The sequence below is a fragment of the Electrona antarctica genome (genome assembly GCF_951216825.1).
Source record: "Electrona antarctica genome assembly, chromosome: 2".
Taxonomy (NCBI): Eukaryota; Metazoa; Chordata; class Actinopteri; order Myctophiformes; family Myctophidae; genus Electrona; species Electrona antarctica.
The window spans coordinates 39,753,787-39,778,786 of NC_136807.1; the positions used below are offsets into that span (position 1 = coordinate 39,753,787).

Below are 25,000 nucleotides of genomic sequence, written 5' to 3' on the forward strand. Positions count from 1 at the left end.
TCCATTTCGGGTTTATGATCCGGTCCGGAGCGGACGGTAACTTTCGTCATGTTGTAGTCAATGATTTGTAGTCATCTGGCAGGAAACCACAAGACGGAATCAGTACTATGAATGGCGGAATTCTTATTCCACCTTGTGTTTTCCTGCCTGATGACTACAAATCAGTGGCTACAACATGACGTAAATTACCATCCACTCCAGAGCAGTTCACACAGCGATTTAGGAACACAGACCAGGCTTTTCTCTGAGGTGGAAAGCCTGGTGACGCGAGGTTACCACTACCATGTGGAAACCCAACGTAAACGTGCATGACCGTGTGAACTCCACACAGAAACTCCACCTCTTCTCTCTGTGAGGTAACAGTGATAACCACCGTGGCACCCATTATCATATGACCACATGCCACCCACATATCTACGCAAATATATGTTATACTTCTTGGACACCTGTGAGGGGGAAGGTCCTCAAACACATTTACAACACATTTATCACTCTCAAAATTGTGGTGGTTTTGGGCGAGATTGTGCACATTCATTGCAATGTGTCAGTCATACACAATGTTTTTTTTACTGGTATCCGATCTCACCAAGCCCTTTGGACCTCACCTATTTATCTGTCCCTTCAATACCAAGGGAGATCATCTCCTGTACTTCTAACTGTATTGTGTATGAAAATTGTATATTATTCTAATCTGTTTAGTGACAAATTTGGTTGGTATGAAAATTAAACACTGGTTATAGAATTTCACGTTTAAAGCAATGATCAATAAAGTATTCCACTCCAGTTCTTCTGCACGGAAGACAACATTTCTACCAGTCAGTCAGCCAAGACATAACATCTACTTGAGCAGGGAAGATATTACATTTTAAGCTTCATCTAATACGGTTCCTACTCAAACAAACACAGGATCGAATAAATGCCTCAATAGAAGAGCACCGCATATGTGCAACTAGTTATATTGACACACTCTACCATACAGATTGGTGCAAAAATAAAGTTGTATTCATTGAAACAAGTTCCAGACTGTAGCGTTTCTCTTTGTGTGCCACCTCGTCTTAACCTTCTCTTCGTTATATTTTTCTCACATTGCCCTCGAGTTCCAGCTCACTAGTCACTACTAACCTGTCAGATTGGTGAGTCCCAGGTACCGCAGGCCATTGGAGCCGTCCTTGGGGTAGTTGAAGAAAACCGACAGTGCAAATTGCTTTTCGTACAGGTGGTTCCCTCTGATGATCCGTAGCTGGTCCAGAGGGAACTGTTGGAAGTTGTTCATGGCGATGAGGATGTAGCCGGTCACCTCACGGATTGTCTGGAGAGCAAACATCACCAATGTATTGTAACTAATCTAATATGATTAGTGAATTAACACATTCCCTCCCGTTACTATAGTAGGGATCGTGAGGCCTGCAGTGCCAGGCCAATGCGCGAAACACGCAGAAGAAGAGACCACTTCCGCCCAACCCGGAAGTGATAGCCCTCCAACTCCATATTTGAGCCACATCCTCATTCTAGGCTGTGTAGCAACGCGCGATGGATTAACTTTCTTAGCGCGATCAAGGTTTACAGTTTTATAAGGTCGCAAAATTGCAGTTTGTCTCATTTTGAGGAGAAAAAGGCACACCGCGTGCGCGTCAGATCGGGATGTAGATGTTTCTACCATGTGACTGTGAGTACAAAAATAAAAAATATTTTTTTTTAATGCTGGATTAGTGCGTATTAATCAAATCTCGTAATCTCATGGATGGCACAGCAGGGTACAGTAGCTATTCACAAGATTATCTCGTTCTGGCGTAGATTCGGTTAATAATCTTGGTATTAATATAATTCATATTATAAAGTTACCATATTTTGTCCTGACAGACAGACAGACAGACAGACAGACAGACAGACAGACAGACAGACAGACAGACAGACACACAGACGGACAGAAATTTCATTTCGCACATTTATAGTAGGATTCGTATTCATACAAGTGCCATTTTCTACATTAAACAACACACAGCACCATCTTGTAATGTTAGGCTATTAAAAAAGCGATTAAATCTTGAATTAAGATCTGTGGTGATTCATACTATCTTTCCCTTTCTTTTTATTATTTCAGTTGACAATTGTGACTCTTCCTTTTGTTGTCTTCAGCCCTTTCCTGAACTAAGACTATACACAGTAAAATCCAGAGGATCAATATTGTAAAAAATACTATTACTCATTTACCTCTGACAGTATAATAAAAATAGAGCTTCAAGGGCCCACTGAGTTAAATGAACACACTGTACAGTCAGCAAGACTTGGCATAGATTTGTAAGCTTATAGCATAAAGGAATGTTCCATTACAGGGAAATAGAGAGCATGTCGAATGCTAAGCCCTGCTTTTGATGCAACTCTCATACAAACTTATGTGACCACTGTTTTTCTCAATAAGAGACAGCCGACAGTGGCAGTCGTTTTGAGATTTGATTTATCTCTCCGGATATTACAAAAATAATATTGGCATAATGACTCATGTGTAGACCATCTCCATCCTCACGTAAACCACTTGTTCCTGTTTGCAGATGACTCAGCATTGCTGGTCTTGGACAGGAACAAACTGCAGGTTGAAATGGTCCTCTCTGAACTTGGTAGAATCTGCACTGTCCTGGCTATCCTTACACCTGGGAAAAACTGAATCCATTATTTTTGGATCAAGCAGTAATCTCAGCAAGGCAGATGGCTTCTCGATTAGAGTGGGTGACAGTATTATCACACGTAAAGATGAAATTACCTACCTAGGTTCCATACTGGAGGCAAATCTTTCCGGTGATAACATGGCCACCAATGTAATAAAAAAAGTCAACCAAAGAACAAGATTCCTTTACAGGATCTCCTCACTGGTCAACAAAAACACCTTGAAGACCCTAACAGGAGCCCTCATACAAGGTTTCTTCGACTAGTATGCATGCACCTCTTGGTACCACCGCACCTCAAAGGCCCTTAAAACAAGGCTCCAGACTTCCCAAAACAAACTGGTCAGGCTTCCACTTGGTCTCTCTCGCCGAACACTCCTCACCCCTGCCCACTTTGACAGGCTGGAATGGCTTAGGGTTGACGACACATCTTGAGTACAGCATCTTGCAATGGGTCTGTTCCACAAGATTCGATACAATACCAAGATACCCATGTACCTGTCTAAATACGTCCTTAATGTCAATGAAGTCCACACCCACAACACCAGAGGGAGCTCAACAAACCATGTGCAACCCAGATTCGGCACTAACAAGGGAAGGGACTGAATTCATTTCGCTCCTATGCCACCAAAATGTGGAACGCCCTACCAACAGTCATTAAGACATGTGAATCCCTTGACTCCTTCAAAACCGCTCTCAAAGGGCACCTGCAGACGGCTGCAATTCGAAACTGGCACCCCCTTTTTCCCCTCACCCTATGTTTTTTCCCTTTTTACCTCTATGATGATTTCCTGTTTTTGGCTATATAGAAGTGTATATTTGTACGTCTCTAAATGTTTTGATGAATTGAAAACGGTTGGCCCTATTGTAAACAAGTGTAATGCTATAATGGTGTCGTCCACTCACAGTTAACAGTATTTGTATTGAGTTGTACTTTAAATGTACTCTAATTCTGCAAACTGTTATAAATACTTCAATCTTGGTCTTGAGGAATCAATGCCTATACAGTATGAGCCTAGCAGGAAACACATAAACTGCAAAGATAGAACAAAACAAAACAAAGCATTACCTCGAGGAAGGAGAAGTCCCAGTTCTTCTCGATGTGAGTGATCTCCAGGTTGCCCATGACGATCTCACAGCCCTTGTAGCGGTCCTTGATCATGTTGTACACCTGCAGCTGGGAGCCGGTGAAGCTCAGACCGTTCTGGGTGCCGGAGCACACCACTGACACACACACCCACACGCGCGCGCACACACACACACACACACACACACACACACACACACACACACACACACACACACACACACACACACACACACACACACACACACACACACACACACACACACACACACACACACACACACACACACACACACACACACACACACACACACACACACACACAGGGTTAAAAAAGATACTTATATGAACCTCTGTCCACTAACAACAGGATCAATTAAGATGAAGTGATTAATAAACGAATGGAGTCAGAGACACTAAGTAAAGGTGGTGGTGTTGGTGCTTTAACCCAGTGGTTCCCAAACCTTTTCATGTCAAGGACCCCCAAATTGACACAAATTAGCCTGCGGACCCCCATTTGAAAATAATATTTAATTTCAAGGACCCCCAGTTTGACATGCATTTTTCTACGGACCCCCATTTAATGGCATTTATATCTCTGGGACCCCCAATTTATATTGTAAAATCAATGTTAATGTGTACAAATGGGTCCATTTGGTTCCATTTGTACACTCTTAGAGTTACAGACTCATAAGGGTCCATTTGGTTCCAAACTATCCTTTAGCTGGGAACCCCCTGGAACTCCCTCAAGGACCCCTGGGGGTCCCCGGACCCCACTTTGGGAACCACTGCTTTAATCCATAGGTGGACATGGACATTAAATTGTCACAAGGACAAGCTGTACCTTAAACAATAACTATCAGGCCTAAGAGAGACATCTCCTGGCTCTTAAAACATGCAAAGTATCATATCATATCAATAGGGCACAAAGATGAATAACATAAGATGAACACATAATGTACTGGAATAAAGGTTCGATGGAAACAACCCATACTAATAACAACAACAACAACAACAACACAATTATTCCTCCCAAACCAACAACAGGGCAAGTGGGAAAGCAGTGCTAAGAAAACAAGTGTTACAATTACAAAGTAACTACTAGGATAGGTGGTGGACACGAACCCCCCAAATAAATATATTTGTACTGGGGACCTCCACCCTGACAAGCACTCGGAATATAGGAGTTGAGGCATTACATTTAGTTTGACTCGGTTCCACAGAATAGCTGATCTATAAGCTCACAACGAATCGTAAATTGAAACATCTGTTGCATTGTGAGCTTGTAGATTGTCTATTTTCACAATTTTTGCCTCTTTCTTACATTATTTGACAATTTGGCCAACGTTTGGCCAGTTTTCATAGTTTCTTTTTTACTTTTGAAGCTGTAATGGTCTTTTTTGTTTTCTTTCTTTTTTTTAGGTATACTATTAAATGGTCCTAAAGTCCTTAAAATCGTCACTTCACTGTCATCTAGGGACCCTATGTGGCGAGTGGCGACCCCCCCTGGGGGTCCCGACCCACAGGTTGAGAACCACTGATCTAAATGACATACCAAGCATCTGTGAAGAGACACGCAACATACATCAATCCACCTCTACATCTAACTGTATATCAACACAAGCGCAGGTGCATCCCACAGCTTGGGAGCTTCAGGAGGGAGAAGACGAGTCTATGTCGCCTCGACATGGACGTCCAGGTTGTCCGAGGGAAGGGAGGGACAGAGCTTGTAGAGCAACAGTCTCATTTCTCTTTTGGGTCTAGAGAGAAAACGTTTGGCAACCACTGGTAATATTGAAACACACCGTGAGCTTTACCTGGTCTATTTTGAAGAGGGAACAAAGTAGTGGGCCTTGTATAGACGGCTCAGGGGCACTGGTCAACAAAGTACGATCTAGGTCTATAGGACGTATACGCGTCTATTCGGCTGTGTCCTCTGTTGTGTCTGCTGTTGTGACTGCTGTTACGTTTGATGCAGAGCAGGGGTGGGCAGGCCAGGCAGGGCCATATAACCCCTTTACATGGAGTAGTGCAGGCCCGGGGCCGAAGGACCCAAATGGGCCAAATATGAGGACAAAGTATCGCATTGTGATGGCACTATAAATGTGGACAGTGTTCCAGTGAGTGAGCAGTGATGCAGTGTCAGACACTGCTGCTGCTGTGCGTGCGTGCGTGCGTGCGTGCGTGCGTGCGTGCGTGCGTGCGTGCGTGTGTGTGTGTGTGCGTGCGTGCGCGTGCATGGGGTCTGCGATGCTGTTGAGATCATAAGGAACAATGGGACATGTGTGAGGAGTACATTCTGGCAGCGGGAAGGGAAATATCGTGAACGGAAGACACACATACTATCTCTTATTGAACAACATGGCAGTGGCATGCATGCACATACCCAGTGTAGTCGCTTTATGCACCTGCAGTAGTCAGTGCACACGCTGTTCCTCCTCATGAGGGCTACTGGGGTTCAAAGGTATTTGTTTTAATCAAATCTCAAACTAAATGCCAACCGCTTATTGATTCTGAATCCTTTTGAATCTCTTAGCAAATATCAGGGGTAAACAGTGACTTAATGGACAACAGAATACTATTTCTCTGTGCACTTGGTGACAATACTCTTTCTTTCTAGAACAACTTGAATAACAAATTAATGAAGTGTCAATGTTAAGACACGTAGTGACGTAGAGCAGACTTTTGATTTTGGGATTGAAGATTTGATAAGAGATTGTCTGACTCAGTATACTGAGAGTTGCCCATATGTGACCAATCGAAACTCCAACCCTACTCCTCATAACAAAGTGTCCCGCAATCGCCTTTGCAAATCATAAAGTTGAAATACTCTTGATTTTTTAACCCTTAGATCCTTCACTCAGACAAACCAAAGGTATCAGCGCAGCAGATCCCTGTCATATACGCACTGTAGGTTGACCGGAGTGACCCTTTAAAGATAAAAGAGCTCTTTAAGCACACGCACACACACACACACACACACACACACACACACACACACACACACACACACACACACACACACACACACACACACACACACAGTACTGTACTGTACTGTACTGTACTGTACTGTACTGTACTGTACTGTACTTAGTGTGTAATCCATATCTCAGTCCACTCATTCATTTACCAATGTTGTTCCTAAGCAAATATTGGCTCTGGTGTGGAGTGGAAGTTGTAAGGGAAACTTACAATGCCGCTTATCTGGGAGAGAACACTGTGATTCAGGCTCAAAAAGCCCTCAGTAAACACACAATATGGGTGTGGACCGACTGCCAAGAAGCAAAGATAAAAAACAGACCCCCAGAAGAATGTCTATACGGACAATTAAAAACCAGCTATGCATGGCACACACACGTGTACTACACACGCACATACATAATGAGTTCCACAGGTTCGTGAATGCCATGTCATCCAACCTCGGTGGGTCTACAATAAATGTCAACGCTAATACACTGAAGTGCTTGGCGAAATCCATATCAAATTATAATGACAACAGCCTGCAGTAACTGCATGGCACCATGAGCCATGGCTCATGGTGCACTGTCGTCATTCAATACAATTTAAAACTTCCGACATAATGGAACTTTGGACTGTAAGGTCAACAGTGAACAGGTGAGGTGAGTGACTGGCTGCGTGACACACCTGTTACAGGAAAAGAGCAGTAAAAAAATAATCCTGATAAGTCAACGCCACACCAGAGACTGTTGTATGTACAGTGTGTGTGTGTGTGTGTGTGTGTGTGTGTGTGTGTGTGTGTGTGTGTGTGTGAGAGAGAGAGAGAGAGAGAGAGAGATAGAGATGGGGAGAGATAACAGAGTGATGGTGACTAACATGAAGACGACATGAATGAAAACTACTACTACACACTACCTACTGCACACACACACACACACACACACACACACACACACACGCACGCACGCACGCGCCACACACGTATACGGTATATTCGAACATTCTTCCCAACAATATAACTTATTAAATGATTTGATGATTTGCATAAAGAGCTATATGATAGCTCATATAGGCTACATTTACATTACAATATCATATAGCCTATAGGCTACATAGCATGGTCACTAAATGACTAATGAGTCAATGAATTGAATACACAGGACGGACACCAATGGAATTAACAAGCAGTGCTTTCTTGGGTTCTATCCTTTTAACATTGTATTTTTTTTTCTTTTTCTTTTGGCAAACTGTTAAAGTATTCAATCAATCGATCAATCAATCAATCAATCAAGTCGTACCTCGGGAACCACTCATAGATTAGAATCACCTACCCTCGTGGGTCTGAGACGAGATGGTCTCCAGGTGGCAGACAAGCAACAAACACAACAAGGTAATTCTCCGAGGGTCCATGTTGATGTTGATGCCCATAACTGTCAGAGGCATATTATCATGATCTATACGTATGTATAATAGTTCAGAAACTCTGAACTTGGTTTTGAGAAATTAGCTCTCTAGAAATAATAGCCTAGGCTATATATCAAGTGTGTAAGGTTATTTTCCCAGCCAGGGCTCTCGAAAAAAGAAATCACTAATTATCCGGAGGAGGTAAAGCGAAGGTGAGATACAGTCCGTCCGTCAAATGTTTCCTCCAAACGGGTTTTAGTTTTAGAGGGAGGGTGCGTCTGTCTGTCTGTCTGTGTGTGTCTGTCTGTCTGTCTGTCAGCCTGGATCTCAGCAACACTAGGCTACATAACAAGTGGCACTAGTCTGTTTGACGCTGAGCTCGCTCCCAGGCGGCCACTCACTGCTGATTGGTCAGGATCGAGGAGTCCAATTAATTTACCAATTCAAAGGTCATTTGATTTCCTTTTCTTTCTGCGCAGTAAGATGTGCTGTAGATCTGTGATTGTCATCATTCTTTATATATATATATAGCCTATATATATAGCCTATATATATATATATATATATATATATATATATAGCCTATATATACATACATACATACATACATACATACATACATACATACATACATACATACATACATACATACATACATACATACATATATATATATATATATATATATATATATATATATATATATCCTAAAGAAATTGTGAAAATAGTATATAAGCTCATAACATGAATTGTGAGCTATTTTCACTATTAGACAATAGACAGTCAGTGCTTTGGTTAATTAATGTATTCATATTTATATGCTACCTCTTTCTACGGCATTATCACAGTGGTTCTCAAAGTGGGGTCTGGGGACCCACAGGGGTCCTTGAGGAAGTCCCATGGTGTCCCCAGATGTGGAACCAAATGTATGGCAGGTCTGACTGTAACTCTGAGAGGAACCAAATGGGCCTGTAAGGGTCCATTTGGTTTGTGCACTCTCAGAGTTATGGGGGTCCATCCGTGGCCTTAACGGTTAAAGGACCACTTCACCACTTTTCAACCTATCTTCATATAATAGGTCCTCACTAATAATCATGACAAAATGGCACGATTTTTTTCTACTCAGTCTGTGTCTCATAGGAGGGCTGTGGGCAGTTCAGAAACCATCTTCCAGTGACATCATCGATGGGGAATACAAGCATTTTTGTAAAAGAATCTTGTTTAAAAAAAATCTGCCTAATGATGATGTCACTGGAAGACGGTTTCTAAACTGCCCACAGCCCTCCTATGAGACACAGACTGAGTAGAAAAAAATCGTGCCATTTTATCATGATTATTAGTGAGGACCTATTATATGAAGATAGGTTGAAAAGTGGTGAAGTGGTCCTTTAACACATGACCATCTGGGCGTCCTTGAAATGAAACAAGTTTGAGAACCACTATCAGTGATGTGATTTCCACTTGTTCGCTCGCAGAAAGTCTTTATTTATTATGTGCAGTTATTTTGGTTGTTTTCTGGTGCATGTGGAAGCAGTGCTACTGGCCTGCCAGTCATTGGCAGTGCTGAGTGGCTGCACTGTTCCCCTCTAAAGAGCAGTATTGTCCCCCCGGCCCTGTCAACTGGTTAATCACTTCTTTGATGCGTTTGGGGCAGCCCGTCACAATGGACACATTGTCCATGTCGACAGTGACTTCTGATCCCAAACAAGAACATGCTTAATTCGACAAAATGGCCACAGAGCAATAAGCATTCCTACGCGTATAGGCATGTAGTTATACACATGGAAAGGGACATGTTACTAAAAGTCATTAGTTTGGGACAAGATTAACACTGCTTCTAGCCTACTCTGTTATCACACTTTTGTAGAAACAGACTTTTCCTGATTGTTTTAAATAATATAAGACCCCAAATAAGACCCATGTAATTACACAAATGACTATGTAACAAATTACCGTGATACATCTGTTTATGTTTGTTAATTCAATTAGGCCTAAATTATTAACTATCTATAGCCTTCCTCTGAAAAAGCCTGCAACAGGCCAAAAATAAATTCTAAAAGTAAAACATGCCAGACGTGCCAGTGCCACCAGTTTAGTGAATTCATTTTACATTATTTTGTTGTGGTGGACATCGAAACATAATAGATTACTGCCACCTAGTGTGTTGGAGTGTACAAGGCAAGACAAGCCTGTCTAGTCTAGAAACATTTTAACTTTAGGAACCTTGTCGTCTCACTCGTCTGTAACAATCATTCAGTTTATTCTAACACTACCTCACAACTACTGTTGTTATCACATGTTCTCTTAACAGAATATCAAGGAGAGTGTAAACAAAGCATGGAGACAGAAACTGGACAGGGAACAGAAAGAGCATTGTTCTTTTGTCCCACTCAAAAGCAACTGCCAGTCTGCCACTATACTTCTGGGTTTTATAACAGAATCTGGCATCCATCATTAGGGTGTCACCTAGTGGTTTTATAACAGAATCTGACATCCATCATTAGGGTGTCACCTAGTGGTTTTTAGTGTGCAGCAATGCTATACTGTAGATGAGTCATCTACAGTATATCAGTCATGGTTCTCAATCTTTTTCGTTTCAAGGACCCTCGGTTTGGTATGCATTAGGGGGGGTCCGGACCCCCATAACTCTGACAGTGTACAACATTTAATGGAACCAGATGGACCCGTAAGAGTTACAGACCCCCTGGGGATCATTGGACCCCTGGGGGTCATCCACTTTGAGACACACTGATCCGTATAGGCCTATAATAGCCAATAATCTTTTACCAATTTTTGCGCCTCCGTCCACAGTGACATCAAAGGATCGCCCAACCACGTACTGTATAGTTATGCTGACTTTGCAAACGCTCAGGGCTTTTGGTTTTGCTTGTGCTTCTGTTCAATGGGTGTCTTATTTAGAGGGCAGGGAACAACTGGTGGATATAAATGGCACCATGTCCTCACCTCAACCATTAATATGTGGGGTCCTTCAAGGGAGCATTTTAGGTTCACTCCTCTTTTTTGAGCAGTGCAGCCGCTCCAATGCACAGCTTTGTGTGTATGTCTGTCTGTCTGTCCGTTTGAGTACGGAATGTCCGTTTGAGACGTAGAGTTATAAATAATAGAGACAGCACCGTAATTCCCCTCCCATCCACTTGCATTGAGTTGCGCATGAGGCATTTTCACCACGTCTTCCGGGTAGGAAAAGTGGTTGGCTACGTCATCAAATTGCATTCAATTCGACGGAGCTTTCATGAACGCGCTGAGCCATAAACATGAACGAGCACCACGAGTCGTGCGTGCGCGTGCGTCAAGTACACCGCTCAAGCTGCAGTACCTACTTTCGGCCACCATGTCCATTTCGCTTCAATGTTTCCTCTCTGTGGTCGGGCCTTGGTTTGAGCACGGAACGTCCGTGACATCATGTTGACATCATCAAACGTCTTCATTGTGATGAAAGGCCCGTGGGGCCTCTACAGCGGTGCCCGTTGGGGACTGGCGTACTTGGAACGATGCAAGTTGGAAATGGATGCCCCACTCAGATATTATGTCCGTGTCCCTTTTATGACCATATATGGAGTTCTTTGTCGGGCATGCCCAAATATGTCAGGCATGCCCAAATATGGAGTATATGCATACGTCATAATGATGTCATAACAGGCCAGCTCCATATATGAACCCTGGGCAGGGGCCCTGTCAAAAGCCCGGGCAGAGGCCTTTTTGGGGCGGTTCTGGACAACCGTGGATCCGACTGACTCGACACCGGCCACTGCATCCCCTGCGGTGGTGTGGAACGCGTGTGTCGAATTTGAAGTCGGTGGGGCGAACGGTTCTCGAGTTACGTGGTTTACACACAGACAGACATAGAGAGACTTGCTGCATTTATAGATAGATAATTAGAGATATACTTAATGATATGAAATCAGCTTGTGAATGCAATTTGTTTATTTTTGCTGATGGCACAGCACTCCTGGCCTATCACAAGGAGACATCAGAGGTTGAAGCATTTACCTACTTAATGAACTTAAAGTGTATTTTTTATGCCTATACACATCTTGGTACAATGCTATATCGCTAAAAAATATATACTGAGACCTCTCAGTATATATCCACAAGTTGATCCACAAGCTCCACCCCAGAACTCCTCTCCTCTCGACTTATTTCAGTAGCTTTGGTTGGCTCAGAGTGGAGGGGAGTTTTGTTTATCAAAACATGTATGGTCCACAGCAGTGGTTCCCAAACTTTTTCATGTCAAGGACCCCCAAATTGACACTACTGAGCCGGCGGACCCCCATTTGAATAGATAATGCCAGGGACCCCCATGAGAGAAGATGTTTACGGCTCTAGCAGTGATTCTCAACCTGTTTAATTAAAGGGCCCCCAGTTTAAATGTAAAAGAAAATGTAAAAAGAACCACCGCTCATCTGCTGAAAAAACTTAAGTAGAGGTGCTGGAGTCACAAAGGGATAATGAAAAAAATAAAGGGAAGCTCCGCACACTCAGATCTGTGCACAATCAATGTATTTATTTTGCAAGCTTTCGGTCTACTGACCTTCTTCAGGCATGGACCCCCAAGTTTGACATGCATTAGTCTACTCTACGGACCCCCGTTTAATGGCATTTCTATCTCTGAGACCCCAATTTATATTGTAAAATCTATGTTAATACTCTGAGAGTGTACAAATGGAATTTGTACACTCTCAGAGTTACAGACCCATAAGGGTCCATTTGGTTCCTATAACTATATAATTTAGCTGGGGACCCCCTGGAACTCCCTCAAGGACCCCTAGGGGTCCCCGGACCCCACTTTGGGAACCACCAGTCCACAGGATTGTAGGCTATGTAGCTGATCAGTAGAGGGAGACAGAGCTGTAGGTTTGATAGTCATATTCATATAGAGCCCTCAGCCCTATGAGGTTAAGTATTTATTCTTTGTTTGGCATAAGTAGGTGTAAGTTATCAGGATAACCAGAATTATTATGATGAAAATTATCCATCACCTCCAAGTGTATAGCTACTTGAACTAGAACAATGAGACTTATCTTCACATGTAAATTGGGGAATAATCTTTCACACACGTAAAGCGTTTAGATTTTTATGATAGCAAAAAACTGGAAACATTAGACAGATTTGTGTTTCTCCAGTTATTGAATGATCTCAAGGGCATACGTTACTTACACAGTAAAACTCCTCCATATTAATTAATCTGTTTGTACCTCAAGAGTGCAAGGTAAAAGGAGTGGAGCCGCTGAGTCAACCTGTGCTGGACAACCTAAGGAACCTGTGTGTGTGTGTGTGTGTGTGTGTGTGTGTGTGTGTGTGTGTGTGTGTGTGTGTGTGTGTGTGTGTGTGTGTGTGATGTTTTGTGTCGCTCCCCTTTTGTTTCTTCCCGCATCTCCCTCATGTGTGTGTATAGGGCAGGGCAGGGTAGGTAGGTGGGGATGGATGTGTGTGTGTGTGTGTGTGTGTGTGTGTGTGTGTGTGTGTGTGTGTGTGTGTGTGTGTGTGTGTGTGTGTGTGTGTGTGTGTGTGTGCGTGCGTGTGTGTGTGTGCGTGCGTGCGTGCGCGCATGCGGCTTTAGTAAGAATGAGGTGTGAATGAAAATAAAATGAAAAAACCATTGGGTGGATGAAGCCATAAACTTAATGAAATACAAAATGTTTAAAAACTCTAATGTCATGTAAACCATTTCATGTTTCTCCTTGACTATGATCATTGCTTATGAAATTGTGTATTGATATGTATTCAAGAATGTATGTAACCACTCATTGCACTCAACCACCCAATAAAAAAAAAATTATATATAAAATTATATATTAAAAAAAAGAGTGCACAAGGTCCATGTGGTTACATTTGTACGCTCTCTTGAGTCAAACGATGACTGAGGAGTTTACCGTGCATAATCTCATGGTGTCATGTCTCCATCTAATACTAATGACCACAGTTGACTCCCAGGTTCCTTTCGGAATGGCCTGGTCCAGGGTTCAGCCTCGGTGTCAGTCATCCCCGGTGGCCCAGGCAGAGCAGGCTGTGTTGTCCAAGGCGAGGTGTGGGGGCGAGTGCTGTGGCCTTTTGCGGTTGCCACTCCCTTCAGCAGATTGATGAATTGATTGTGGAGCCGCTGCCAGTGTGTCTGTGCCCTGGGCGAGGAGGAGGGGGGCGTCCCGGTTACGCCAGGGAATCCCAGCTATGGCACCCGCCCTGGGGCCGCTATTGTGACCGTCCTGCAGGGGGCCCCGGGGGCCAGTGGGCTCAGGGAGCCAGGCTCTGACCCACATACTGCTGTCACACCCCTGGAGACACAGCGGCACTTTCCCCCTCGCACAGATCTCTGATTGGCTGGGTCAGACTCGAGCCAAGATGCCTCCCTGTGAAGCACAGCAATTCTGCGGGGTAACTATCTGGACTGTGCCAAACGTTCCCCTCGATGGGAAAACTGAAGCCCGCTTTACACCTACACTGTGTTCATTAACCTGTTAAGACCTGAGGTCGATTCTACAAAGGTCTTCTAAATCTTCTAAACAGTTTTCTGAACAACCAGTGATTCTCAAACTTTTTCATGTCAAGGACCCCAACAATGTTTGTCCACCAGCCCCCATCTCAAAATATTTGGTGCCAGGTACCTCCAGAAGCAATTAAAGATTGATCTGCAAGCTCATAGCACGGCACGGGCGGCTTATGGCAGGTTTTAAACACAGACATGGTTTACAAGTTTCACCTGTCCCGACCCAATGTGGCCCTGTGGGAACCCATCGGCAAAAATGTGAATCTGTCTTGAGAGATGAGTCCCGGCTTAACCTATGTCCATGTAAGGTCATTGCATTTTCATTAATGAGCTCACTATATGTGACATCATAAATATGGAATCGTGTTTTTGAGTGGCACTATAAAAAAATCATCAGACAGTGTGTGATCTGAGTTCAGTTAATTTCAGAGGATGTCACATTTTCCAAACAAATCTGGGACAGCAGGTCTGAATTCAAATGATTCAAAACATGACTCTCACATGCAGGATAATTGATGAATACTACACAGCTGTGATGATTCAGGGTAGTAATCTACTGAATGGCCTAGACTAGAGCAATTATAACTTTTCCATTTCAAGGAAATACGCACTGTGGGACCTCGAGCTGCACGGAAGTGTTAATTTAACTCTGAGTGTACAAATGGAGCCAAATGGACGCTTAAAATTTGGCTGCATTTGTACACTTCTCAGAGTTACAGACCCATTTTGTTCTCCTTTAACTATCAGTCATTTAGCTGGGGACCCCCTGGAACCCAATCAAGGACCCCTAGCAGTCCCTGGACCCCACATTAAGAACAACCAGCGGACCACAGCAGTGGTTCTCAACCTTTTCAGACCGCGTCCTTCTAATAATCGTATTTGAACTGGGGAGTGGGGACCCTCTAAAATAATCATATTTGAACTGGGGACCCTCCGAAATAATCATATTTGAACTGGGGACCCTCCGAAATAATCATATTTGAACTGGGGACTCCCCAAATTAATCACATTTGAACTGGGGACCCTCTAAAATAATCATATTTGAACTGGGGACCCCCCACAATAATCATATTTGAACTGGAGACCCTCCAAAATAATCATATTTGTACTGGGGACCCTCCAAAATAATCATATTTGAACTGGGGACCCCCAAAATAATCATATTTGTACTGGGGACCCTCCAAAATAACCATAATTTGTGTTTTTTCAGTTTTCCAGTTCTTGGAGCCTTGCAATGCAATGCATTCTCGCGCTTGTAGACAAAAAAAAGAAGACGTCGGGTGGGACGTGTGGGTCGGGTCCCCCCCTGGGGATCCCGACCCACAGGTTGAGAACCAGTGGCCTACAGTGATCAGAAGGGAACAGAATAATGTCTGAGGCAATTCAAAACATTGTATTTGGTCTTTTTATTGATTGGTCAGTGCATTGCCAGGGATAATTGAATGATTCAGTACTGTTTACCTCTTTATAATAATCTGATAAATTAACCAATCCAGTTACATTTCTACACACAATCACTTGGAATGTCAGGTAGTCTCGTTATTCATGAATATAAGTACTATTTTGTAACAACCATAGTACTTTGTTGTTATAAGTGTATATTTACATACACATTTTTATCAAAGAGAAATAGACTGCCGGCAATAGAAGGCCACCCAAAAAAAACTATTTTCACGTAAAAACTGAACTTAATGAAGAGCACATCACACGCACAAGCTGTTGCCACGACTATACATTTTTGTCAAACAGACTGACCCCAATATCTACATGTTTATCTATATAAACAATTTCTGTTTACTACTGTGGTCTTTTACTTGTTAAACAGAACATAAACATATATAGTTGCGTTCACATAGAAAAGCATGCTCTTGCATATTAGAAGGTTGTTGTTAGGTAAACTTTACACTAAAATCCATAACATTTATCAGCATTGTCCCATCCAGCAGCGGCAATGTAAACTAAGAAATAGTCTGAGGATACAGGCTATTATAATTGACTTTTTATTAGAGATCTGTTACAGTATTCACATGCCTTATGATGCAATATCACTATCATCCTTTCTCCCCATTTAACTTTTTTATTAATGTTATTTGTGGAACTCTCAACATGACACCAACAGAACCAAGTGGTAAATAAATTAAAGCCATGTATTCAATTAGCGCTTGCCTTATGGTGCAATATAAATAAATAAATAACAATTCTAAATACAAGACACACATCTGGATCTGGTGCATATAGTACAGGAATAATATCCCTAACTGTTAATTATGCAATCTGGCAAACATAGGCAGAGATACGGTTAACACAAGAAACTTGCAATATCAAGCCAATGAAAGATGAGCTACTTACGATGACTAGCAATGTGCATTAAGCCTAATTTTTACTTACTAAAATATCTGATCTTCAGGCTAACAATGTGAGTATAAATTAGGCTTTAGTCTGACAGCGCAGCCATCAGTACAAGACAGATAGATAACCCTTATAGAAACCTTACACACTGCATAGTCAACTCATCAGTGTCAAAGCTTAATACAATCATTTTTAGTGAATAAAACATTATTCTAGCCAATATGTATGGTAGAGTATGTTAATACAATATAACTAACACAATGGCAGTGGTTGGAGGTGGTGGTCTCCCTACTCTTCCATTGAGAAATGTAGAACCTTTGGTCACGTATATAGTACCACTACTGGAGAGGTATTGCATGAATCTCAAAGCGAAATATCTCCCCCACGCACAAACACAGGCTCTGTGTCTTAGCTCAGCAGTAGAGATTTCAGTACTCGCATGGGGACAGAGACCCGGGTTCGAATCCCGGGCAGCCAGGAAGGACATACCCTAAATGTTATGGATAATTGCAGCTTTAAATGAACACTGAGGATTTGACTGCGTATAAGCTCTCTAATATCGACAAATTTGCATGCTCCACTGCAGTCCCTCGGCCCAAATATACATGGTACTTTTATGCCTGTTCTATCACCTACACGTTACTTAACTACTGTACCACACGTCACTGACTACACGTTTTCAACCCCTAATTTATCCAGGCAAGCTGACCAGGAACACATTGTTATTTAAAGCAACGGCCTGTGGGAGCAGTTCCAAGCAAGTCATTCTCCATGCACACTGGGGGAGTACGGCTACTGGATACGACTTTCATCTCTCACTAACTGCGTTGGTAATGAACGCATATTGCAACAGTGGGGTAGAAATTGCATTTACGGTTTAAATAAAACATAAATAAATAAACGTGAATATATAAATAAGCAAAATATAGTCAAAGGTTACTGAATACAATCCAAAAGGTCAGTGTTTTCTTTACTTTCTTTAAAAATCATCGTAATAAATAATCTTTTTGGAAATAACATGTAAGCTTCAGTGTGGATTGAAAATGGAGTATACTATTTAATTTTTGTACACAATGTGACGATATGTTGTACGGAAATCAAAACATTCTTAAAGTGTCCGAGAGAAAATTCAGTTACACAAAATTGCACTGTCACCCTGTCTACATTTGCCACTTCTCAGTAAATCAAAAGGTCATAGAGTGGAAATATGCCTTTAACATTATGTAAATTCTTATGCATTTACTTCAGCATGTGATTCATTTAGGCCAATTTTTAGATAATTGGTTTCTAAATACTAAAACGTCACCGTAGTTTCAAACAAATCGATTTAATTTAAATAAGGTAAGAAAACAGGAGTTGAGAGGGGGGGGGGGGGGGGGGTCACTGAACACCCCCCCTTCGGAAACCTCCCATGCTGCCTGCCTGACCATGTCAACACAATGGATAAACTATTACCACTATCTGGAGCTGGTGCCCAGGTTCTTCGCATCTCTCTTCTGATTGGACCCTTCACTTTTTGTTCTTCAGCTGATTGGCTAGCCAATCAAGACCCTCGTAGAGACCATCTCCACTGGTGGCACAGGTGGCCTGAATATACCAGTTGCGGTGACGCAGCGAGTGCAGGCCCAGCTTGTCTGTGAGCTCTGCCGCATTCATGGCATTGGGCAGGTCCTACACAAGATGACATTGACACAAGACATTAAGGATATAGAGCGTCGCAGTCCCGCCCCCTCGAGAGACCCGGAAAAGAAATCCCTGTTCATTTTAGACTTTTCAGAAAGTATTTATTGAAAGACGTTTACGCCGCGGACAAAGCCAACTCTTGGCGTGACAAATCATGACAACAAACACAATTTTTCGGGCTGAACAAATAATTAGAAAGAAGAAGAAAACGGCAGGTTACACTTTTTTGTTGTTTTTCTTCTTTGTAATTATTTGTTTGGTCCAAAATATTGTGTTTGTTGTCATGATTTGTCACGACAAGAGTTGGCTTTGTACGACGCTTATAAGGTCTTTAAATAAATACGTTTTGAAATGTCTTTGGGAAAAATGCATTGGGAACTATTTCCTGGGCCTGGCGTCGTCATGAAAGGGGGCGCTCTATAGGGTTGCAGTTCCAAAGCTTTAAGGGGCCCGGATTGCAAAAGCCCGGACCCCTTTGAGATGAGCTGGGCTGTGGGAGCCTCCAGGAGGGTCTTGTCTGAGGTTCTGAGTCTGCGCACAGACTTTTAAGGACCCAGCATGTCAGAGACATGACTGGGAGCTACCAACACAGGAGTGGCACCTGGTGTGGTGTTCTGCTGCTGTAGCCCATCTGCCTAATGTTTGGACGTGTTGTGCGCTCAGAGATGCTCTGCATACCGTGGTTGTAAAGAGTGGTTATTTGAGTTGCTGGTGCCTTTCCACCAGCTTGACCCAGTCTGGCCATTATCCTCCGATCTCTGGCATCAACAAGGCATTTTCACTCACAGAACTGCTGCCCACTGAAAATTTGTCTGGCTTTCGGAAATATGTGGCAACCAAGTCTATGGCTTTTTTAATGTTTGTTTAGAGCACTTTTAACAGGACGTTATGTGGCAGCCACGTCTATGGACTTTTAATGTTTGTTGAGGGCACTTTAAACAAACATTACCAGGCTATCATACATGATGACCATGATAAAAAGTGTGATTCTTTCTTTTTCGCACCATTATCTGTACATTTGGGTAGGAAGACTACTCATTGAAAAGTGCTATGGCCTGAAGTTCAAAGTGCAAGGACCCCAGTGGAAACAAGCCATAGTGCTTTCTTGGGTTCAATCCTTTTAGCATTGTATTTGTATTAAACTGTACTTTCTGTGCTGTTTTTGCAAACTGTTAATAAAGTAATCAATCCATCAATCAATCAATATCTCACCCAATCAATCAATATATCACCTGCCCAAGCAGGTTTGCTCTTAGCTCACTGGTAGAAATTTCGTCTCCTTGTGACCAGGGTTTGAATCCCGGGAAGGATATAAATCTCACGGATTGCAGCTTCAACACCGAGGACTTTATTGCGTAAGAGAGGAGAATGTGAAGGAGACTATTTACTTGTTTGTTGGCAAAGACGAGGAGAACGGCGTCTCGCAGCTCGTCCTCAGCCAGCATCCTCATGAGTTCTTCTCGAGCTTCGTTCACCCGCTCTCGGTCATTACTGTCCACCACAAAGATCAGACCTGAGGGAGGGGACACATGGTCTCAATGAATCTCGTGGCTGTGCCCGTCCAAAGAGCGAACCCGATACAAACATCAAGTTCTACTGTGTCAGAATGAAAGTGACAGTAATTAGATACATCCCACAATTTAACAATATGCTGACTTCATATCGTTAAATAAATAACATATTGCTAAGCTGCATTTATTCATTGTCAAGTCTTTCAACATGACTGAGACGGAATAATTTGAAACAGTCTGACACTGTACGATTGCGTACTCATCTTGAATATTAAGCCTGATTTAAACGCAGGCATACGATGGTGTCCCGTGCAAAGAAACAGCCGATCTACAAGTTCAAGCACGTGGAGATGTATCGCACTGTGAGCTCGAAAATAAGCTATTTTCGGCCACGGGATACCAGTATGCAGCAAAGCATAAATCAGGCTTTACTCATCCTTGCCCTTGGGCGCTAGGGGTGATTCTATGTTACTGATGAATGAGTCACATAGTAGCCTAGTTAGCCAGGCTAAGCAGGACTAAGCTATATCAGCAAAGAGGTCCGTTTTTGAGGGGCGCTCCAACATCTGGCATATGGCAGCCAAGTCTATGGACTTGTTTAGAGTACTTTAAACAAACATTACCAGACGGCCCTCACTATACACGAGTGTGATTTTTTTGCTTCACCTTGGGTGTTCTGAAAATAGTGTCTCCAAAGAGGACGGATCTTGTCTTGACCGCCCACATCCCACACGGTGAAGCTGATGTTCTTGTACTCCACCGTCTCAACGTTGAAACCTGGAGATTCACACAAAACACGCAGGTTACACATGGCATGTTTCCACATTTCTATGAGTTGGAAGGATGTGAAACATTGGTTTCTTTCAAAATTGGCCTGAAAAAAATTAGGAGGCCACTAGGGCGGAGGTTCCAAACCAGTACGTGTATCTGTGCTGGTACGCGGGACATGTCCCATTGGTACGCGGGAAGGGAATCCCAAGTTTTCCCGACCGTGAATCTATAACCGTGCGTCACCAGGATCAATGATATGGTCAATGACAATGATATAACATTATGTTGTGATATAATAATATAGCAGCGGGTAGGCTACTTGAGGCCAGTCAACTGTCTTCTGTGTTTTGGTACAATGATGCGCGACCGCAACGTAACCCTCGCCCCCCCAACCCCCCAGCCATGCCAGTCCGCGAACATTTTATGAACTGTCAGCCGGTCCGTGGTAATAGAAAGGTTGGGAACCCCTGCACTAGGGAATGTAAATGTCCCATCTCTTTTGTACGTATAGTGTAGTGTAGTGTTTGCATTTGTTGAAGACTGTAATGTATTAGTGTGTGTTCATTTTGTATGCTATGTTGATAGATTGAATACATAGGACCACAATGGAAAAAAGTACCCAGGACCTTTTTGTGTTATACTTCTAGCTTTAATATCTTACTGCACCACATCATGCTGTTTAAATTTCTGCCCATTTCTGTTCGATCAATCAAAAATAATTGCTAAACTTGTTTCAAAACATAAACCACATAATCAATGAATAGCGACCACCAATGATGATTACTGTCAGAACTCTTTCCACACGCACCGATCGTAGGGATGGTGGTGACGATCTCGCCCAGCTTCAGCTTGTAGAGGATGGTGGTCTTCCCCGCAGCGTCCAAGCCCACCATCAGAATCCTCATCTCCTTCTTCCCTATTAGGCTCTTCAACAGGTTGCTAAAGATGTTTCCCATGATGGCTGGTGGGTGGGCCTCTGCAACAGAACCGCGCGCTGCAACAGAGCTGTCACAAAAAAGGGCACAAAAAAAAGGATGGTTCTCATACCAAGCAGTCAAAACAAACTGTGTGGGCCGCCTGCCGCCTGCGCTTTCAGTAAAACCCACAAAAACATGCAGTGAGACATGTACAGTTCTTCAAAAGAGACTCCCCCTAACATTTAACACCTCGTTACACACAGCTCCAAAGCCACCTCAGCTCCGGAACAGCAATAAAGCACACTTCGCACCTCGGCATGCAGCTGACCTGACTGAGAGACTGTTGCATTACATTACACAAATTGAGAGCCCACTGGGGAAACATAGCTGCCATGTTGAATCTCTTATAACGTGGCTTGGCTTTTATGGGATGTTTAGAGTAGTGGTTTCTCTAACGTGTTCTTGTCCAGGACCCCCAGATTAAGATGTATTGTCCACAGACTCCCATCTGAACATGTGAATAGTGACTCCCATCAAATGTATAGCAAATATTCACATATTGTTCAAGATTTATTTGTAGATCTGCTATTTTTAGTAATTTGCTTTTTAAGTAGTTGGTGGTGTGTGTGTGTGTGTGTGTGTGTGTGTGTGTGTGTGTGTGTGTGTGTGTGGTAAATGGTGCATTTATATAGCGCCTTTATCCAAGGCGCTTTACATAGATTGTGCATTACATTCACCCATTCACACACACATTCATACACCGATTGCGGCGGAAGCCATGCAAGGTACCAACCAGCACATCGTGAGCTGCATTTCATGTCATGAAAGGTGCTATACAAATAAAGTTTTATTATTATTATTATTATTATCAGGAGCAATTTGTGGTTCAGTGTCTTGCCCAAGGACGACATGTAGACAGGAGGAGCCGGGATTCGAACCACCGACCCATGGATCATTGGACGACTTGTGTGTGTGCGTGTGTGTGTGTGTGTGTGTGTGTGTGTGTGTGTGTGTCTGTGTGTGTGTGTGTGTGTTAGATCAGTGGTTTTCAACCCTTTTCATATCAAGGTCCATATCCTAAGAGTTAAAGATCTAATAAGGGTCCATCTGGTTACCAACTCTCCATCATTTAGCTGGGGACCACCTTGAACACCCTCAAGGACCACTTGTGGTCCCCGGACCACTGGTTGAGAACCACTGTTTTAGAAAATGGATTATCGTTGTAAAAATTCCAGCCAGATGCATAGGCTACAGATGCTAGCTGCGGTCAGTGCAGTGGCCACACAGTCATGTAACCTTACATCTGCCACAGCAGGCAAGAGGATATATTGATGCTACAACACAGTACTATTAAGAGATAGATACTGTACTGTGTGTTACATTTGAATGCGCAGAAAGAGGAATCGCAAAACGGATACATTCATATAGCCCATATCTCATGCATGCCGCTGCTGATTTTCTCGTCTGCAACACTGAAATTAATTTCGCCGGATACATTAAACGTAACGTTACTGTAGTGTAATCCTGTCTCTCGTGCAGTCAGACAGTCACGACAGGAAAAACCAGCGGTCTTATTATGTCATCGATTGAAAACAATTATCACAGCGAGACGTAGCCTCGTCCGTATGCAAAGGTATAGGGTACACTGACAATAAGCCACCACGATATTCTTTTACACACGCTCACGGTTTTCGGCATTTTTACAATTTGGATGTCATTCAAACTCACCCGTCAACGGTAGCCTACTATCAGCTGGATTCAGGCAAAGACTGGTAGTAGGATGATAGTCTCGCGATGCGCTATTGGATTGCTTGGCTACTGCTCATTCTCGCGGTAGTTGTGAATGAAAGCTATTAAAAGTAAAGTCAACAACGCTAGAGAGAGCCTATAGTTTTATTTTGATTCTATCCATCTATATATCTATCTATTCAAAGTATTGTCACTTTAACTGGCATGCATTTGCAAAGTGTTATAATACTACAGGATTAAATATGCCTTTGCTGTGTTTCAATGCACTCCTATTTGATTGATTGATTGATTGATTGATTGATTGATTGATTGATTGATTGAATACTGTATTAACAGAAAACAGCACAGGAAGGTACAGTTCAATACAAGGTATGCTATAAGAAAACCCAAGAAAGCCTATCCATTTGGGGTCCTTCATATTCAATTCATCTGAAAATTGAATGACATACAAACTGTGACAAACAGGTAGGCTATAGGCTATGGCCTGTGATATTATAGACCTTTTTTATTCTCAGTTTCTAGCAAAATAACAAAATCTTCAGGAGATGTATAGCCTAATAAAGTGTCTGGAGGCAAACATGACTGAATGAATAATGAACTAGGAATCAACCTAATGAATAAGTAAGTCTGTGACTGTAACCGGATGCCGATTAAGTGATACTTCCTGACAGCAGCCCTTTGTGTGTAAAGGATCAACTATGACACCACTAAACCAAACTCAACCAATCCAAGAAACCCTGCATCATTTGATTTAGCTGAAAGATGGAATTCAAGATAGTATAGTAGGCTACAGTAAAAGTGTTTTTCTCACATGCCCACACTCATATTAAAGTGGCACTAGGCTGGCTATTTATTTTACAAAACAATGATTAATCTGTATGGTAGAGTATGTTAATACAATGTAATTTTGTCGTCCTGCCCTTCTGAGACATTTAGATTGTGTCAAAGGTCATGTATCTGACAAGAATTTTGATCTGATGGTCATGATTCAATGTATCCCCTGAGCAAGCAGGCAGGCTCTATTAGATCAACGGTATATAAAATAAATCTGCACTTGTTCAAATCTGGGGTATAGAAGATGAAAGGTAGTCTATACCTATTGCTGTTTTAGGGATTATATATATAAAAAAAGATAATTAAAAAAAGAATCAATCACCCTTGAACTAAATTCCCAGCATTGTGAGTGTGTGTGTGTGTGTGTGTGTGTGTGTGTGTGTGTGTGTGTGTATATTTAATAAATCGTGTTTTATTCAGGAGCCATCACAACCCAGTGTGATTGCATGGATGTGGCTGGTGTGGCATGCTCAACGCAGCCCCTCTCATCCATAGGTAATGAGACAGGGAGTGAATCCATGGCGTTTGTCTCCCTCTCCCTCTCTCTCTCTCTCTCACTTGTCAGTCAG

General features: G+C 42.6%; 2 protein-coding genes across 2 annotated transcripts in view; both read right to left on the reverse strand.

Moving 5' to 3' along the window:
- Positions 1-8,437, reverse strand: part of erbb3b (erb-b2 receptor tyrosine kinase 3b) — a 24,536-nt gene extending 16,099 nt beyond the window's left edge. Inside the window, exons 1-3 of the mRNA XM_079522442.1 lie at positions 8,040-8,437; positions 3,730-3,884; positions 1,123-1,309 (exon numbers count right to left, since the gene is read on the reverse strand). Coding sequence (XP_079378568.1) covers positions 1,123-1,309; positions 3,730-3,884; positions 8,040-8,151 — 454 coding nt within the window. The 5' untranslated portion in view covers positions 8,152-8,437. The remainder of the gene's footprint in view (positions 1-1,122; positions 1,310-3,729; positions 3,885-8,039) is intronic.
- A 9,955-nt stretch (positions 8,438-18,392) lies between these two features.
- Positions 18,393-23,664, reverse strand: arf3a (ADP-ribosylation factor 3a). The gene is made up of 5 exons (XM_079495949.1): positions 23,577-23,664; positions 21,740-21,936; positions 20,827-20,937; positions 20,038-20,162; positions 18,393-18,637 (listed from the first exon to the last, which is right to left on the reverse strand). Exons 2-5 carry the CDS (start codon positions 21,885-21,887, stop codon positions 18,476-18,478), a joined length of 546 nt encoding a protein of 181 aa, XP_079352075.1. The 5' UTR covers positions 21,888-21,936; positions 23,577-23,664; the 3' UTR covers positions 18,393-18,475.
- Between the last annotated feature and the right edge of the window lie 1,336 nt (positions 23,665-25,000).

Excerpts from the sequence above, each read along its gene's own strand:
- arf3a (XM_079495949.1), bottom strand. The coding sequence starts at position 21,887 with ATGGGAAACATCTTTAGCAACCTGTTGAAGAGCCTAATAGGGAAGAAG. Across the intron at positions 20,938-21,739 it reads CACCACCATCCCTACGATCG|GTTTCAACGTTGAGACGGTG; the intron begins GTGCGTGTGGAA and ends GTGAATCTCCAG. Across the intron at positions 20,163-20,826 it reads CTATTTTCAGAACACCCAAG|GTCTGATCTTTGTGGTGGAC; the intron begins GTGAAGCAAAAA and ends CCCCTCCCTCAG.